Genomic DNA, 19,580 nt, shown 5'->3' with positions numbered 1-19,580 from the left:
ATCTTTTTATCAGAAGAGTTGCATAATAATTGTATATTGAAACTAGTCTTCAAAAAAAATAATATAGCTAATATATCTAGCTGAATATGATGAAAGAAGTACAGGGGAGAGTAGTCTAAAACGGACACTCTCGTCTCTGATCAAAATGTAATTGATAGGGAAAAGGTGTCTGTCCTGGGCTACTCTCCCCTGTAAATATATCTAGAAAATATATAAAAATTATATAAAAATAATTTTTTGTAATTGTTAAAACTAAATAATTATTTATTTTTGTTATTAGAAGGTGATGGAAGAGTTGGATACAAACCTGGTGCACCTTATGATGTGATACATGTTGGTGCAGCAGCTGAGGGAATACCTGAAGAGGTTGATTTTATTTTTCAATATAAAAAAATATAAAAAAAAGATTATAAATTATTTCATGTAAATTAATCTATCTTATTATTTCAGTTGATTGAACAACTTGCACCAGGTGGACGTATGATTATTCCAGTTGAAAACTATCAACGTTATCAAAATTTAATTCAAGTTGATAAAAATTATGATGGAAAAATAACGAAAAAAAATTTAATGCATGTATCATATGTTCCACTCACTGATCAAAATTCACAGTTAAATAATTAATTATTAATTTTAAGATATATTTTTATATGAATGTAGATTTTTTAATGAATAAAATAATACTGTTACCGCAAAAATTTGAATCATCAGTGCTGCCAGTGCTAGTTGCACACAGGGATATTTTTTTTTTCTAGGTCAGCAGCTAACCTTTGTAAACATTTGTAAACATATCTTTTTGATTGTCAAAAAAAAGTAAACAATACAAATTGTGATTTTCAGCTGATTATTTACAGACATCACGTAATTTTGTTGTTTTATTTTTTAGTTTAAAAAAATGGCTGCTCATGGACGATTTGGTGGTCGAACAAACAAGGAACTTATTCAATATTTAAAAAGTAAAAATAAAATATAAATTTATAATAATCACATATGCAAATTCATAATGTTAATTAATTTTTAAATGTTATCAGAGTCAAAAATAGTTAAATCAGAACGAGTTTATGAGGCAATGTGTTGTGTTGATCGTGAAAAATATACATCAAGAGATCCTTACATTGATGCACCACAAGGAATTGGATTTGGAGTTACAATAAGTGCACCACACATGGTACTTTATAATCACATAAGATAGAAATGTTGTCAATGAATTTTATAAATGAATAAATAATTTTTTTTAGCATGCCTATGCATTGGAGTTGCTCGCAGACAAATTGATAAGAGGAAATAAAGCATTAGATGTTGGATCTGGATCTGGTTATTTAACAGCTTGTATGGGAGTGATGCTTGGTAATGATGGTCTTGCTGTTGGTATTGATCATATTCCAGAGCTTCAACAACTTGCTGAAAAAAATATAAAGAATGACAAACCAAATCTACTTGAAAGTGGTCGTGTTAAATTAATAGGTTTGTATTATTTATTTAATTTTATTTAATTTATTTTTAAGGTAATGATTTATTTATTATTCAAGTTGGTGATGGAAGACTTGGTTGTACAAAATATGCTCCATATGATGCAATACATGTTGGAGCAGCAGCAAAAGAAATGCCTCAGACATTGATTGATCAATTGGCACCTGGTGGACGTCTTATTGTTCCAGTTGGTCCTGAAAATTCTGATCAGACACTTGTACAAATTGATAAAACAATTGATGGTGTTATTAAACAACGATCATTGATGGGAGTTGTTTATGTACCTTTGACTGATAAGGAACGACAATATAATTCGTGAAATAGATGTTTGCTCCAGTGAGCCTTTCGTATCATTAGCATTCAAAAATAATATATATATTCATTTGAAAGGGTAAGTTATTAACTACAAAAGTTTACAACATTTTTCAATTGTCAAAATTACTTTTGTTAGAGTAATGAAATGACATATAATAGTGTAAAAATATTAAATATAATAATTAAATCTTTTTATATTAAAAATTCAACTGTGTTGATATTTTTTAGACAATATAATGATCATTTGATTTACAATAACGCCAGAAAATGGATACTAACTAAAGAACTCATTGATAGACCTACTCCGTAAAATCCACCAATCATTGCTGAGGCTATTTCTTGTTCATGTGTCTTCACTACTCTGTTGTATTTTCAAACAAACAATCAATTGATTATATATTTTGTTATTATTTTAATTTTAAAAGAATGGATAATTTGAAAAATTATTACTCACGTAGGAACAAGTATGAATACACTTGACCATGAAAAACCATGGCTTGTAGAAAATAAAAACATTATTAGCATGTAAATAAAATCATTGGTGATGTAGACTGGAAAATGTTTTTCCGAATCAGCTGAAGCATTACAAACAAAAAAAATTGGAATGAATATAAATCTGGCTGTAGAAATACTCAGTAGTAACCACGGTTTTCCTTTCAACTAAATTATAAATAAAATAAAATATTAAAAACAATTAAAACACAATTTTACAGAGTGTTATACGAATTTGAAATTTTACCCAAGATGAATAACGTGAATATAAACAACCAAAATAATCACCAATACTGAACGTAAGAAATGTTGCAACTGGTACAAAGTATTTATCTGAAATAAATTAATTGTTAAATTTTTTAAATATTACTTAAAAGAGATTTATTAATTTATATTTTATTCTATATTTTAACTGACCGCTCCATTCGCTGGTACTTGATGATTCACTCTTTACCAGTGAATTAACTCCTGGATAAACTAAATATGTTATAAAAAATGTCAAAAAAATGCTCAATCCATATGGCCAAATTTTAACGATAATTTTTATATATGATACTGAATTATTATCACTTGAACTTGGTGTATCATCAATTGATTTATCAGAATTTTTAATCGTCACTTTCTCCTTCATATGATACTTGAAAAATTCCTATAAAAAAACGATTTGTAATAAGATTGTTTATTTAATTTTTATTAATGAAAATAAACATAATAAATTTCGATTAAATGGATTACCTGTTTCTCCAAAAAAATATATGAAATAAATGCAAAGATAATAATAAAATCACCAATTAAAAAATACATGAGACCAGTTGCAATTGGTCCAGTGCTCAGCCACAATGATAGTATTTGAAAAATAGCAGCAAATATACCACTAATTGCTTGCCCTAGTGACATGGATGATATGTATTTTGATGGAAAATTTCCAGCAACACTAAACATTGTTCCAGCAAATACTGCATCAGCTCCATTTAATCCTGCTGATGCTGTTGTCAATGTTGATATTAAAAATTCATTTTGTCGTTTATCAGTATCAATTTCTACGAATACAGTTGTTATTATAAATAAAATTAAAATTAACAATAGTGTTGTTATCACTCTTATTCGTATAGAAATCCTTTGAAATAAATTAAAATCTTAAAATTATTAAAAGAAATATTAACATTTATAATACTAAAGTTTCTTGCTTACCATTTACTTATAAAGACATTGATAATTAAAAAAAATGAATACGGTAGATGACTTGTGATATGTAAATAAGAAGTAAAATAATTTTGTAGCTCAGATGAATTATCTGCATTTTTGCTGTAATCTGATGGTACATTTCGAAATTTATATCTCCAGTACTTAAATCATAAAAAAATATTCACTGACATGATCAATTTAAATGGAATAATTATTATGAATATAAAAAATTTGTTATTACTTTTTGTGCATCTACAACGAAAAACCATGGCATATTTATAGTCAGTCCAAGTAGAAAGAAAATATAACAGGCCAAATAATATCTATTAAAAAAAATGAACAAATTAACTTTCAATTGGAAAAATAATTTCAAGCTGAAATACTCACTGATCTTTTGGTTGAATTACACTATTATCATTTTGAATATTCATTATCTAATTTTTCCATTTAGAAATTTGATTGACAAAAATATAAATACGTATAAAAAAATAAAAACAAAAAAAAACACCGTCGTTGTTGTTTTAAAAAAGTGTGTAATTTTAAATGGCAAATAATTATAATTATCACTAAAAAGCCATCAATTATATTTATCGACTAAAGTTGATAATTGTTATGATAAAATTAACAATATATTTAACATTCTTCCGAATTTTATTAAAATACCTTTTTTAGTATAAAATAAAAAAAAAAATAAAAACTAATGTTTTCAAAATAAAATTTTTCTATTGTTTCGAAATAATTTCGACTGGTATTTTTTCAATCGAAATACTTGTCTTGTAATTGCGAAAATAATTACATGATAAGCAGTTGTTATAGTCAATGTCACTACTCACCTATATTTTTATAACAAAATAAAATTATTATTATTTGCATTATTGTTTATGTATAAAAAAAAAAATTTCATTTAAAAAAAAAATTTACAATGTTAAAGAAGGCAATTTCATCCTCGAAAAATGAGTATAATAAAATAAAAATTTTCCAATTGAAATGATATATAAAAAAATGTTTATTTGAATAAATAATATTTTTTTTTATAATTTAGCAATTGAAAATAATATTAATGATAAATATATGAATAATTTTAGCTTGTAAATATATTTTTTATTTTTATTTATAATAAAGTAAGATAAAAAAAACTCATCGTAGCACCGGCTATACATCCTACTCCAAGAAATGCACTGAGCATTGACGATGAAATTTCTTGTTCTTTTGAATCCACCACTCTGTAATTAATTGTCAAAAAATTTCCATTAAACGAGAGGAATTATTTTCTGATTTCTATTTATAAATTACAACTAATAATTTACCTGGGAATTAAAACAAATAAAGCTGACCACAAGTATCCATGAGTGATGGAAAATAATATCATCAATCCCATGTAGATAAAATCATTTGTAATGTAGATGGGTAATTGTTTATCAGGATAATCAGAAATATTACAAACTAATATAATTGGAATAAATATAATCCTCGTAATTGAAAGTGTAAGTACCAAGCCAGGTTTGCCTGTCAGCTGAATCATTTAACATAAAAGCATCATTTAAAATATAAGAACGAAATAATTTCTATTAATTTTTATGTTACCCAAGTAGAATATCGTGACAATAAACATCCAGAAGAATCACCTGTACTAAACATAAGAAATGTTGCCACAGATCCAAAGTATTTTTCTGTAAATAATTGTAAATTAATTGTAATATTAAAAAGAAAAAAATAATATTATTTTCATTTTTTTCTACGCACTGTACCACTCGGTTTTGCTTGGTGCTTCACTCTTTACAAGTGTATTAATTGCTGGAAATACACTGTATGTCGCAGAAAATGTTATGAACATGCTCAATCCATAAGGCCAAATTTTTAAAAAAATTTTCACATATGACACTGGATTATTTTCAGCTGAACTTGTTGTATCATCACCAGAATAAACAGATTTTTTAATGACTGGCTTATTTTTAATATAATACTTAAAAAATTTCTATGAACAAAAAAATGAAGAGAATTCATCATTAAATTGTTTATTTTTTTATAAATTTTTATCTAAAAAATTTTATTGAATGGATTACCTGTTTCTCTAGGAAAATATATGAAAAAAATGAAGAAAGAAAAATAAAAAAACCAATTAAAAAATACATAAATCCAGTTGCAATCGGTCCAGTGCTTAGCCACAATGATAATATTTGTAAAATTGCTGAAAATATACCACTTGATGATAGTCCTTGTGAAAATGATGTTATGTATTTTGGTGGAAAATGTCCAACAATAGCAAACATTGTTCCAGCAAGTATTGAACTAACTGCATTTATGCCAGCTGCCGTTATCAGTGTTATTCCCAAAAATAAATATTGCCATTCATCAGTATTTATTTTTACAAATAGCGTTGATATTAGAAACAATATTATTGTTCCTAATTGCGTTATTATTACTCTTATTCTCGATGAAATCCTTAAAATTTAAAAGAAATTAACAAAAAAAACAAAAAACATATGGAATTTTTTTTTAATAAATATTATGTCCATTGTTACCATTTATGCATAAAAATATTTACAATAAAACACACAGAATATGGCACTGCACCGGCAGTATCCAAATAAGCAGTAAAATAATTTTGTAGCTTTGAAGAACTTGTGTTATTGGTAGACTCAAATTTATCCAGTGTTGTATTACGAAATTTATACCTCCAATACTGAAATGATAATTAGTGTTAGTTATGTTGATTTTAGAAGTAAATAATATTTATATATTTACAATTTGCGAATTTAAAAAAAACATCCATGGTAGACATGAACTCAAACCAAGTACAAAGAATGAAATGTATGCCAAATTATATCTGAAAATAAATGGAAAACTAGGTGTCAATTAAAATTGATATTATTTTATAAATTATTATTTATAAAATAATTACCTATCCTTTGGTTTAATTTCTGGTACTGCTTTGTCAATTAAACCTTTCGAACTCTCATCATTTCGACAGTCTACTTTTCGATTGTTTGACCGGTTCAATTGATCAGGCATTTTATACTTGGTTAATTTAAATACAATACAAAAATTGATATGACTCAGTTGAAAATGACTGTTGTTGTGTTTTTTTTTTTTTATCAATGACCTGGATATATAAATACCAGTGGTAATTGTTTTTTAAAATAATTTGAGATAATATAATAATATTTATAGATAATATGCATGATATTTTTAATGATAATAATAAAGCATATAGTTAATAATTATTCCAAAGTCACATTTGAAAAAAAAAAAAAAAAAACAAACCATTATTTTCCATACTCATGTAATATAATCAAACATCAATGACATAAACCCACAAATTTTTAGCAATATTATACAAAGTTTCACTCACAATTCAAAGAAATATTTTATATAGATTTTTAAGAAAATAATTTTATTTTACAGAAAAGCCAGAAAATAAATACTAATTAAAGAACTCATTGATAGACCCAATCCGTAAAATCCACCAATCATTGCTGAGGCTATTTCTTGTTCTCGTGATTCCACTACTCTGTTGTATTTTCAAACAAACAAATAATTAATTACTTATTTTATTATTATTTTAATTTTAAAAGAATGGATAATTTGAAAAATTATTACTCACGTAGGAACAAGTATGAATACACTTGACCATGAAAAACCATGGCTTGTAGAAAATAAAAACATTATTAACATGTAAATAAAATCATTGGTGATGTAGACTGGAAAATGTTTTTCCGAATCAGCTGATGCATTACAAACAAAAAAAATTGGAATGAATATAAATCTGGCTGTAGAAATACTCAGTAGTAACCACGGTTTTCCTTTCAACTAAATTATAAATAAAATAAAATATTCAAAAACAATTAAAACACAATTTTACAAAGTGTTAAACTAATTTATATTTTACCCAAGATGAATAACATGATAATAAACATCCAAAACAATCACCAATACTGAACGTTAGAAATGTTGCAACTGGTACAAAGTATTTATCTGAAATAAATTAATTGTTAAACATTTAAATATTACTTAAAAAAAATTCATTAGATTATATTTTAACTGACCGCTCCATTCGCTGGTGCTTGATGATTCGCTCTTTACCAGTGAATTGACTCCTGGAAAAACTGAATATGTTATAAAACATGTCAAAAACATGGCTAATTCATATGGCCAAATTTTAATGAAAATTTTCATATATGACACTGAATTATTATCACTTGAACTTGGTGTATCATCAATCGATTTATCAGAATTCTTAATCGTCGCTTCCTTCTTCATATGATACTTGAAAAATTCCTATAAAAAAACAATTAATAATAAATTTGTTTATTTAATTTTTATTAATAAAAATAAACATAATAAATTTCGATTAAATGGATTACCTGTTTCTCCAAAAAAATATATGAAATAAATGCAAAGATAATAATAAAATCACCAATTAAAAAATACATGAGACCAGTTGCAATTGGTCCAGTGCTCAGCCACAATGATAATATTTGAAAAACAGCAGCAATTATACCACAAGCTGATTGTCCTTGTGAAAATGATGATATGTATTTTGGTGGAAAATGTCCAACAACACTAACCATTGTTCCAGCAAATATTGCAACAACTCCATTTATTCCTGCTACTGTTATCAATGTTATTATTGAAAATTCATTCTGCCATTTATCAGTTTCAATATTTACAAATACAGTTGTTATTATAAATATAATAAAAACTAACAACATTGATGTTATCACTCTAATTCTTATAGAAATCCTACGAAAAATAAATACATTTTCATACAATAATAAATACTAAAATATCTATTTAATATTTTTTTTTTATCTAAGATGACAATAATTTTTATTTGTACCATTTATTTAAATAAATATTTATAATCACAAAAACGGTATACGGTATAGTAATTGCAACTCCTAAATACGCAGTAAAATAATTTTGTAATTCAGATGAATAATCTTCTTCTTCAATGTAATTTGACGTTACATTTCGAAATTTATATCTCCAATACTAAAATAAAAAAAAAAACTATTGATTAACATAATCAATAAAATACTGAAAATTATTTGAAAAATATGTTTATACTTTTTGTGCATCTACAATAAAAGTCCATGATATATCCATAGTTATTCCAAACAAAAAAAAAATATAGAGTGCCAAATTGTATCTGATTAAATAAACTCTAAATTAAAATAATATTGTTTAAAGGAAACTAATTATTTACTAACATTAAAGTAATTACTTACCGATCTTTTGCATGAATCACAGTATTACTATTTTGAAGGGTCATTATATCCAATTTTTTTAGTGACAAATTTCATAGACAATAGAAATATGTATTGAAAAAAAACAAAAAAAAAAACATTTACGTTTGGATCGTGGACGAAAATCAACTGCAAGTTGTATGTTTGTATTCAAGGTGAATAATTATAATTATCACTAGAAACACGTTCATTATTTATTTAGCTGATAACTGTAACTATAAATTTTACTTAATTAATTATTTTAAAATAATGGGAACAATTATTATAAGTAAGTTGTTATTGTCAAGGTCACTTTACATTCACATTTCGAAAAATGAATAAATTAACTAAATTTGATAATTGTTATGATAAAATCAACAATATATTTAACATTCTTCCGAATTTTATTAAAATACCTTTTTTAGTATAAAATAAAAAAAAATACAAACTAATGTTTTGAAAATAAAATATTTCTATTGTTTCGAAATAATTTCGACTGATATTTTTTCGATTGAAATACTTGTCTTGTAATTGTAAAAATAATTACATGATAAGCAATTGTTATAGTCAATGTCACTACTCACTTATATTGTTATAACAAAATAATTAAATTAAATAAAATCATCTATTATTTGCATTATTGTTTATGTATAAAAAAAAAAAAAAATTAATTAAATGGAAATTTTTATTTAATTATTGTATTTGGTTTTCGAGTATTATATGAAATTGCCTTCTTTAACATTGTAAAATTATTTTCAAAATGATATAAAAAATTTTCATTGGAATAAACAATAATTTTTTTAAATATTTAACAATTAAAAATAATAATAATAATAAATATATAAATAATTTTAGCTTGTAAATATATTTTTTATTTTTATTTATAATAAAGTAAGATAAAAAAAACTCATTATAGCACCAGCTATACATCCTACTCCAAGAAATGCAGTAAGCATTGACGATGAAACTTCTTGTTCTTTTGAATCCACCACTCTGTAATTAAAAAGAATAATTAATTGTTAAAAAATTTTCATTAAATGCGTTTAATTATTTTCTAATTTTTATTTATCTAAATGACAACTAATAATTTACCTGGGAATTAAAACAAATAAAGCTGACCACATGTATCCATGAGTAATGGAAAATAGTATCATCAATCCCATGTAGATAAAATCATTTGTAATGTAGATGGGTAATTGTTTATCAGGATAATCAGAAATATTACAAACTAATATAATTGGAATGAATATAATCCTCGTAATTGAAAGTGTAAGTACCAAGCCAGGTTTGCCTATCAGCTAAATCATTTCGCATAAAAGCATTATTCGAAATATAAAAACGAAATAATTTCTATTAATTTTTATGTTACCCAAGTAGAATATCGTGACAATAAACATCCAGAAGAATCACCTATACTGAACATGAGAAATGTTGCCACAGATCCAAAGTATTTTTCTGTAAATAATTGTAAATTAATTGTGATATTAAAAAGAAAAAGATAATATTTTTTTTATTTTTTTCTACGCACGGTACCACTCGGTTTTGCTTGGTGCTTCACTCTTTACAAGTGTATTAATTGCTGGAAATACACCGTATGTCGCAGAAAATGTTATGAACATGCTCAATCCATATGGCCAAATTTTAAATAAAATTTTCATATATGACACTGAATTATTTTCAGCTGAACTTGTTGTATCATCATCACAATAAATGGATTTTTTATTGACTGGCTTATTTTTAATATAATACTTAAAAAATTCCTATGAAAAAAAAAGAAGATAATTAATCATGGAATTATTTATTTTTTTTAATTTTTATCAATAAGATTTTCTTTTATAGATTACCTGTTTCTCTAGAAAAATATATGAAAAAAATGAAGAGAGAAAAATAAAAAGACCGATTAAAAAATACATAAAACCAGTTGCAATTGGTCCAGTGCTCAGCCACAATGATAGTATTTGTAAAATTGTTGATAATATACCACTTGATGATAGTCCTTGTGAACATGATGATATGTATTTTGGTGGAAAATGTCCAACAACACCAAATATTGTTCCAGCAAGTATTGAACCAAGTGCATTTAATCCAGCTGCTGTTATCAGTGTTATTTTCAAAAATAAATGTTGCCATTCATCAGTATTTATTTTTACAAATATTGTTGATACCAGAAACAGCATTATTATTCCTAATTGCGTTATTATTACTCTTATTCTCCATGAAATCCTTTGAACGTAAAAGAAATTAACAAAAAAAAAAAAAAAAACATATGGAATTTTTTTAGATAAATAAAATGTCCATTGTTACCATTTATGCATAAAAATATTTACAATAACAAACACAGAATATGGCACTGCACTGGCGGTATCCAAATAAGCAGTAAAATAATTTTGTAGCTTTGAAGAACTTGTGTTATTGGTAGACTCAAATTTATCCAGTGTTGTATTACGAAATTTATACTTCCAATACTGAAATTATAATTAGTATCAGTCATGTTGATGATTAAAGTAAACAGATTAAAATAATATTTATATATATTTACAATTTGCGAATTTAAAAAAAATAACCATGGTAGGCATGAAGTCATACCAAGTACAAAGAACGAAATATATGCCAAATTATATCTGGAAATAAATGGAAAACAAGGTGTCAATTAAAATTGATATTATTTTATAAATTATAATTAATAAAATAATTACCTATCCTTTGGTTTAATTTCTGGTACTACTTTGTCAATTAATTCTTTTGAACTTTCATCATTTTGACAGTCTACATTTTGATTGTTTGATCGATTTAATTGATTAGGCATTTTATACTCAGTCAATTTTAATACAAGACACGATTGATATGTCTCAGTTAAAAATGATTGTTGTTTGTTATTTTTTTTTTGTTTTTATCAATGACCTGAATACATACTAGATAGCAGTGGTAATTATTTATTCGAAATACTTATGTAGTAGATAATATAATATAAATGATATACGTAATATTTTTAATCAAACATAGTTAAGAATTATTCCAGTTCAAATCCACATTTGTCAGAAAAAAAAAAAAAAAAACCAACAATCTTTTTCTATACTAATTTAATATGATCAAACATAAATAAAATAAATTCACAAATTATCAGCAAGACTATACTAAGTTTCATACACAATTCAAAGGAATATTTTAGATATATTTTAGAAAAAAAAATTTATTTTACAGAAAAGCAAGAAAATAAACACTGGTTACACTACTTATTGTCAGACCTAATCCATAAAATCCACAAACCATTGCTGAGGCCACTTCCTGTTCATGTGATTCTACTACTCTGTTGTATTTTCAAACAATCAAACAATGAATTATTTATTTTATTATTTTATTTATGGAAAACAGATAAATTAAAAAATTATTACTCACGTAGGAACAAGTATGAATGCACTTGACCATGATGAATATCATGTAGAGAAAAAAAAAACATTAACATGTAAATAAATCATTGGTGATGTAGACTGGAAAATGTTTTTCCGAATCAGCTGAAGCATTACAAACAAAAAAAATTGGAATGAATATAAATCTGGCGATAGAAATACTTAGTTGTAACCACGGTTTTCTTTTCAACTAAATTATGAGATAAATAAAATATTTAAAAACAATTAAAACACAATTTTACAAAGTGTTAAACTAATTTATATTTTACCCAAGATGAATAACATGATAATAAACATCCAAAATAATCACCAGTATACTGAACGTTAGAAATGTTGCAACTGGTACAAAGTATTTATCTGAAATAAATTAATTGTTAAATTTTTAAATAGTACTAAAATCAACAATATATTTAACATTCTTCCGAATTTTATTAAAATACCTTTTTTAATATAAATTAAAGAAAAAAATAAAAACTAATGTTTTGTAAATAAACTTTTTCTATTGTTTCGAAATAATTTCGACTGATATTTTTTCGATTGAAATACTTGTCTTGTGATTGTGAAAATAATTACATGATAAGCTGTTGTTATAGTCAATGTCACTACTCACCTATATTTTTATAACAAAATTAATTAAAATTCTTACTATTTGCATTATTGTTAATGTATAAAAAAAAAAAAAAATTATTTTAAATGGAAATTTTTATTTAATTGTATTTATTTTACGAGTATGAAATCGCCTTCTTTAACATTGTAAAATTATTTTTAAGATGGTATAAAAAATTTTCATTGGAATAAACAATAAATTTTTTAAATATTTAACAATTGAAAATAATAATAATGACAAATATATAAATAATTTTAGCTTGTAAATATATTTTTTATTTTTATTTATAATAAAGTAAGATAAAAAAATCTCATCATAGCACTGGCTATACATCCCATTCCAAGAAATGCACTAAGCATTGTTGATGAAAGTTCTTGTTCTTTTGAATCCACCACTCTGTAATTAAAATAGTAAATAAATTGTTAAAAAATTTTCATTGAACGCGTTTAATTATTTTCTAATTTTTATTTATCTAAATTACAACGAATAATTTACCTGGGAATTAAAACAAATAAAACTGACCACAAGTATCCATGAGTGATGGAAAATAATATCATCAATCCCATGTAGATAAAATCATTTGTAATGTAGATGGGCAATTGTTTATCAGGATAATCAGAAATATTACAAACCAATATAATTGGAATGAATATAATCCTCATAATTGAAAGTGTAAGTACCAAGCCAGGTTTGCCTATCAGCTGGATCATTAACAAATAATATAATTTTCTACCTAAAACTGTAATTTAAAATACAATAATTTAAACAAAATGAAACTATCAATTTCTATGTTACCCAAGTACAATATTGTGACAATATACATCCAGAAGAATCACCTATACTGAACATGAGAAATGTTGCCACAGATCCAAAGTATTTTTCTGTATAAATAATTGTAAATTAATTATAATATTAAAAAGAAAATGATAAAATTATTTTTAATTTTATATTTATTTTCTTTCTACGCACTGTTCCACTCTGTGTTGCTTGGTGCTTCACTCTTTACAAGTGTATTAATTGCTGGAAATACACCGTATGTCGAAGAAATTGTTATGAACATACTCAATCCATATGGCCAAATTTTAAATAAAATTTTCATATATGACACTGAATTATTATCACCTGAACCCGGTGTATCATCAATTGATTTATCAGAATTTTTAATCGTTACTTCCTCTTTCATATGATACTTGAAAAATTCCTATGAAAAAACAATTAATAATAAATTTGTTTATTTAATTTTTATTAATAAAAATAAACATAATAAATTTCGATTAAATGGATTACCTGTTTCTCCAAAAAAATATATGAAATAAATGCAAAGATAATAATAAAATCACCAATTAAAAAATACATGAGACCAGTTGCAATTGGTCCAGTGCTTAGCCACAGTGATAATATTTGTAAAATTGCTGAAAATATACCACTTGATGATATTCCTTGTGAACATGATGATATGTATTTTGGTGGAAAATATCCACCAATAGCAAACATTGTTCCAGCAAGTATCGAACCAACTGCATTTAATCCGGCTGCCGTTATAAGTGTTATTTCCAAAAAAAAATATTGCCGTTCATCAGTATTTATTTTTACAAACAGCGTTGATATTAAAAACAATATTATTGTTCCTAATTGCGTTATTATTACTCTTATTCTCGATGAAATCCTTCAAATTCAAAAAAAATTAACAAAAAAAAAAAAAAACATGGAATTTTTTTAGATAAATAAAATGTCCATTGTTACCATTTTTGCATAAAAATATTTATAATAACAGACACAGAATATGCCACTGCACCGGCAGTATCCATATAAGCAGTAAAATAATTTTGTAGCTTTGAAGAACTTTGGTTATTGGTAGACTCAAATTTATCCAGTGTTGTATTGCGAAATTTATATTTCCAATACTGAAATTATAATTAACATTAGTTATATTGATTTTAGAAGTAAATAATATTTATATATTTACAATTTGTGAATTTAAAAAAAATAACCATGGTAGACCTGAAGTCATACCAAGTACAAAGAATGAAATGTATGCCAAATTATATCTGAAAATAAATGGAAAACAAGATGTTTATTAAAATTGATATTATTTTATAATTGATATAAAAAATTACCTATCCTTTGGTTTAATTTCTGGTGCTGCTTTGTCAATTAATCCTTTCGAACTCTCATCATTTTGACAATCTATTTTTCGATTGTTTGACCGATTTAATTGATCAGGCATTTTATACTCAGTCAATTTTAATACAAGACACAATGTCTCACTTAAAAATGAGTGTCGTTTTTTTTTTTTTTTTTTTTTTGTTTTTATCAATGACCTAAATACACACCAGATAGCAGTGGTAATTATTTTTTTGAAATACTTATATAGTCGATAATATGATATAAATAATATGTATAATATTTTTAATGAAGCACATTTGATAATTATTCCAGTTCAAATCCATATTTGAAAGAAAAAAAAAAACAAAAAACAGCCCATCTTTTTCCATACTCATGTAATATGGTCTAACATAAATAAATAAATTCACAAATTATTATCTATACAAAGTTTCATACACAATTCAAAGAAATATTTTATATATATTTTAGAAAAAAAATTTTATTTTACAGAAAAGCAATAAAATAAACACTGATTACACTACTTATTGTCAGACCTAATCCATAAAATCCACAAACCATTGCTGAGGCCACTTCTTGTTCATGTGATTCCACTACTCTGTTGTATTTTCAAACAAACAAATAATTAATTACATATTTTATTATTATTTTAATTTAAAAAAAAATGGATAATTTAAAAAATTATTACTCACGTAGGAACAAGTATGAATGCACTTGACGATGAATATCCATGGCTTGTAGAAAATAAAAACATTATTAACATGTAAATAAAATCATTGGTGATGTAGACTGGAAAATGTTTTTCCGAATCAGCTGAAGCATTACAAACAAAAAAAATTGGAATGAATATAAATCTGGCTGTAGAAATACTCAGTAGTAACCATGGTTTTCCTTTCAACTAAATTATAAATAAAATAAAATATTTAAAAACAATTGAAACACAATTTTACAAAATGTTAAACTAATTTATATTTTACCCAAGATGAATAACATGATAATAAACATCCAAAATAATCACCAATACTAAACGTGAGAAATGTTGCAACTGGTACAAAGTATTTATCTGAAATAAAATCTGGTTATTGGTAGACTCAAATTTATCCAGTGTTGTGTTACGAAATTTATATTTCCAATACTAAAATTATAATTAGTATTAGTCATGTTGATGATTAAAGTTATCAGATTAAAATAATATTTATAAATATTTACAATTTGCGAATTTAAAAAAAATAACCATGGTAGACCTGAAGTCATACCAAGTACAAAGAATGAAATGTATGCCAAATTATATCTGAAAATAAATGGAAAACAAGGTGTCATTTAAAATTGATATTATTTTATAAATTATTATTTATGAAATAATTACCTATCTTTTGGTTTAATTTCTGGTACTGCTTTGTCAATTAATCCTTTCGAACTCTCATCATTTCGACAGTCAACTTTTCGATTGCTTGACCGGTTTAATTGATCAGGCATTTTATACTTAGTCAATTTTAAATTTTTAATACAAGACACAATGTCTTAGTTTAAAATGACTGTCGTTTTTTTTTTTTTTTTTATTGTTTTTATCAATGACCTGAATACATACGAGATAGCACTAAGCAGTGGTAATTATTTTTTTGAAATACTTATACAGTCGATAATATGATATAAATAATATGTATAATATTTTTAATGAAGCACAGTTGATAATTATTCCAGTTCAAATCCATATTTGAAAGAAAACAAAAAACAGCCTATCTTTTTCCATACTCATGTAATATGATCAAACATAAATAAAAAAAATTCACAAATTATTATCTATACAAAGTTTCATACACAATTCAAAGAAATATTTCATATATATTTTAGAAAAAAAATTTTATTTTACAGAAAAGCAATAAAATAAACACTGATTACACTGCTTATTGTTAGACCTAATCCATAAAATCCACAAACCATTGCTGAGGCCACTTCTTGTTCATGTGATTCTACTACTCTGTTGTATTTTCAAACAATCAAACAATGAATTATTTATTTTATTATTTTATTTATGGAAAACAGATAAATTAAAAAATTATTACTCACGTAGGAACAAGTATGAATGCACTTGACCATGAATAACCATGGCTTGTAGAAAATAAAAACATTATTAACATGTAAATAAAATCATTGGTGATGTAGACTGGAAAATGTTTTTCCGAATCAGCTGAAGCATTACAAACAAAAAAAATTGGAATGAATATAAATCTGGCTGTAGAAATACTCAGTAGTAACCACGGTTTTCCTTTCAACTAAATTATAAATAAAATAAAATATTTAAAAACAATTGAAACACAATTTTTTAAAGTGTTAAACTAATTTATATTTTACCCAAGCTGAATAACATGATAATAAACATCCAAAATAATCACCAATACTAAACGTGAGAAATGTTGCAGCTGGTACAAAGTATTTATCTGAAATAAATTAATTGTTAAACATTTAAATATGGATAAACTAAATATGTTATAAAATATGTCAAAAACATGGCCAATCCATAGGGCAAAATTTTAATGAAAATTTTCATATATGGCACTGAATTATTATCACTTGAACTTGGTGTATCATCAATCGATTTATCAGAATTTTTAATCGTCGCTTCCTTCTTCATATGATACTTGAAAAATTCCTATAAAAAAACAATTAATAATAAATTTGTTTATTTAACTTTTATTAATAAAAATAAACATAATAAATTTCGATTAAATGGATTACCTGTTTTTCCAAAAAAACATATGAAATAAATGCAAAGATAATAATAAAATCACCAATTAAAAAATATATGAGACCAGTTGAAATTGGTCCAGTGCTTAGCCACAATGATAACATTTGAAAAATAGCAGCAATTATACCACAAGCTGATTGTCCTTGTGACAATGATGATATGTATTCTGATGGAAAATTTCCGGCAACACTAACCATTGTTCCAGTAAATATTGCACCCATTCCATTTGATCCTGCTGCTGTTATCAATGTTATTATTAAAAACTCATTCTGCCATTTATCAGTTTCGATATTCACAAATACAGTCGTTATTATAAACATGATAAAAATTACTAATAGTGATGTTATCACTCTAATTCGTATAGAAATCCTACGAAAAAAAATTTATTTTTATATACAATAATGAAACTCTAAATAACTCAAATATATTCGATATATTTTTTTTCTATCCAAGATGATAATAATTTTTATGTACCATTCACTTAAATAAATATTTATAATTAAACAAAGGGTGTACGATATATTAGTTGCAACTTCAAAATACGCAGTAAAATAATTTTGTAATTGAGATGAATAATCTTCCTCTTCAATGTAATTTGACGTTACATTACGAAATTTATATCTCCAATACTAAAATTAAAAAAAAAAAATCTATCAACATAATCGATAAAATACTTAAAAATTATTTGAAAAATATGTTCATACCTTTTGTGCATCTACAAGGAAAATCCATGACATATCCATAGTTATTCCAATCAAAAAAAAAATAAAGAAAACCAAATAGAATCTAATTGAGTGAAGTTAATTCTAAATTAAAATAATATTGTTTTTAAAAAAAATTAATTATTTAACAACACTAAAGTAATTACTTACTGATCTTTTGCATGAATTGCAGTATTGCTACTTTTAAGAGTCATTCTATTTAAATTTTTTATTGATAAATTTCATAGACAATAGAAATATAAATTGAAAAAGAACAAATAAATACAGTCACGTTTGGATCGTGGACAAAAAAAAAACTGCAAGTTGTATATATATATATTTTTTTATATTCAAGGTGAACAATTATAATTATCACTAGAAACACGTTCATTATTTTTTTAGCTGATAACTGTTGTGATAAAACTAACAGTTTATTTATATTCTATTATAAATTTTACTTAAATAATTATTTTAAAATAATGCATATTTTTAGGTTTTTTTTTTACTTGTTTTAAAGCAATTTTAATTAATGAGAACAATTACAATTAAGCTGTTATTTCAAGGTCACTTTACATCGAAATTTTTATGAAAAATAAATTAATTATCTTTTTTATTGCTCATTTGATAACAAAAAATTTTAAATCAATAATTATAAGTTAAAATTAAATTGAAAAACTATTTTTTTTTTTAATAATCATGAGTTTATCAGAAAAAAAAAATTACAATTATAGAAAAATGTTTAATTAATTATAATATTATTCATGTATTTATATACAAATTGAATAATTGTGATTATTAATTTACGATTATAATTTTCAGGAAGTGATTGATAACACTTTAGTTGAATAAAAATTTAAAAAATATTTTAAATTAACAAGTAATGCTACAATATCTAAATTAAAATTTTTTTCGAGAACTGAAATGACAATAATAGTGTCAATAATAAGATATTATTTGAATTAAATTTCAAAAATTTTTTTGTTTTACAATAAATTTAGAAAATAAATACTGAGGACAGCACTGACAGAATATCCAAGTCCAAGAAATCCTCCGATTATTGTTGAGGCAATTTCTTGTTCTTTTGACTCGACAACTCTATAATTTAAGAAATAAATAAATAAATAAATATATACAACAAATGACAGAATAAACTTACTTGTATTTTAATTATTTTTAAATTAAAACAAATCAATACTTACGTAGGTACAAGTACACATATTATTGACCACATGTAACCAGAAGTGGTAGAAAATAATATCATCAAAGCCATGTAGATGAAATCATTCGTAATGTAAATAGGTGAAT

At 24.4% G+C, this 19,580-nt stretch overlaps 4 protein-coding genes across 7 annotated transcripts; 1 reads left to right on the top strand and 3 right to left on the bottom strand.

The window, feature by feature from the left end:
• The first annotated feature begins 631 nt into the window (after nt 1-631).
• On the top strand, nt 632-2,992 carry LOC122848206 (protein-L-isoaspartate(D-aspartate) O-methyltransferase-like). 3 transcript variants are annotated; one of them, XM_044146125.1, is made up of 5 exons: nt 632-813; nt 887-956; nt 1,032-1,168; nt 1,239-1,464; nt 1,530-2,992. In XM_044146125.1, exons 2-5 carry the CDS (start codon nt 896-898, stop codon nt 1,787-1,789), a joined length of 684 nt encoding a protein of 227 aa, XP_044002060.1. In that variant the 5' UTR covers nt 632-813; nt 887-895; the 3' UTR covers nt 1,790-2,992. The 3 variants fall into 3 exon arrangements, 2 of the variants coding, with proteins under 2 accessions (XP_044002060.1, XP_044002061.1); XM_044146126.1 differs by having other exon boundaries at nt 644-755; XR_006373446.1 differs by lacking the exon at nt 632-813 and having other exon boundaries at nt 824-956; nt 1,530-1,861; nt 2,014-2,913.
• LOC122849351 (equilibrative nucleoside transporter 3-like) lies at nt 2,480-3,893 on the bottom strand. Its single transcript, XM_044148043.1, has 4 exons — nt 3,850-3,893; nt 3,094-3,394; nt 2,695-2,926; nt 2,480-2,610 (listed from the first exon to the last, which is right to left on the bottom strand). Exons 1-4 carry the CDS (start codon nt 3,891-3,893, stop codon nt 2,480-2,482), a joined length of 708 nt encoding a protein of 235 aa, XP_044003978.1.
• A 678-nt stretch (nt 3,894-4,571) lies between these two features.
• Nucleotides 4,572-11,517, bottom strand: LOC122848199 (equilibrative nucleoside transporter 2-like). 2 transcript variants are annotated; one of them, XM_044146114.1, is made up of 8 exons: nt 11,387-11,517; nt 11,230-11,311; nt 10,995-11,155; nt 10,535-10,913; nt 10,219-10,450; nt 10,060-10,145; nt 4,770-4,975; nt 4,572-4,685 (listed from the first exon to the last, which is right to left on the bottom strand). In XM_044146114.1, exons 1-8 carry the CDS (start codon nt 11,494-11,496, stop codon nt 4,574-4,576), a joined length of 1,368 nt encoding a protein of 455 aa, XP_044002049.1. In that variant the 5' UTR covers nt 11,497-11,517; the 3' UTR covers nt 4,572-4,573. The 2 variants fall into 2 exon arrangements, with proteins under 2 accessions (XP_044002049.1, XP_044002047.1); XM_044146112.1 differs by lacking the exons at nt 4,572-4,685; nt 4,770-4,975 and adding exons at nt 9,554-9,683; nt 9,783-9,988.
• A 1,182-nt stretch (nt 11,518-12,699) lies between these two features.
• On the bottom strand, nt 12,700-14,356 carry LOC122849350 (equilibrative nucleoside transporter 1-like). Its single transcript, XM_044148042.1, has 6 exons — nt 13,992-14,356; nt 13,674-13,905; nt 13,500-13,585; nt 13,200-13,405; nt 13,027-13,100; nt 12,700-12,707 (listed from the first exon to the last, which is right to left on the bottom strand). Exons 1-6 carry the CDS (start codon nt 14,196-14,198, stop codon nt 12,700-12,702), a joined length of 813 nt encoding a protein of 270 aa, XP_044003977.1. The 5' UTR covers nt 14,199-14,356.
• Between the last annotated feature and the right edge of the window lie 5,224 nt (nt 14,357-19,580).

Source organism: Aphidius gifuensis, linkage group LG2 (genome assembly GCF_014905175.1).
Source record: "Aphidius gifuensis isolate YNYX2018 linkage group LG2, ASM1490517v1, whole genome shotgun sequence".
Classification (NCBI taxonomy): domain Eukaryota; kingdom Metazoa; phylum Arthropoda; class Insecta; order Hymenoptera; family Braconidae; genus Aphidius; species Aphidius gifuensis.
The sequence above is the reverse complement of the archived record's forward strand: the minus strand, read 5'-3'. Positions and strand labels throughout refer to the sequence as shown.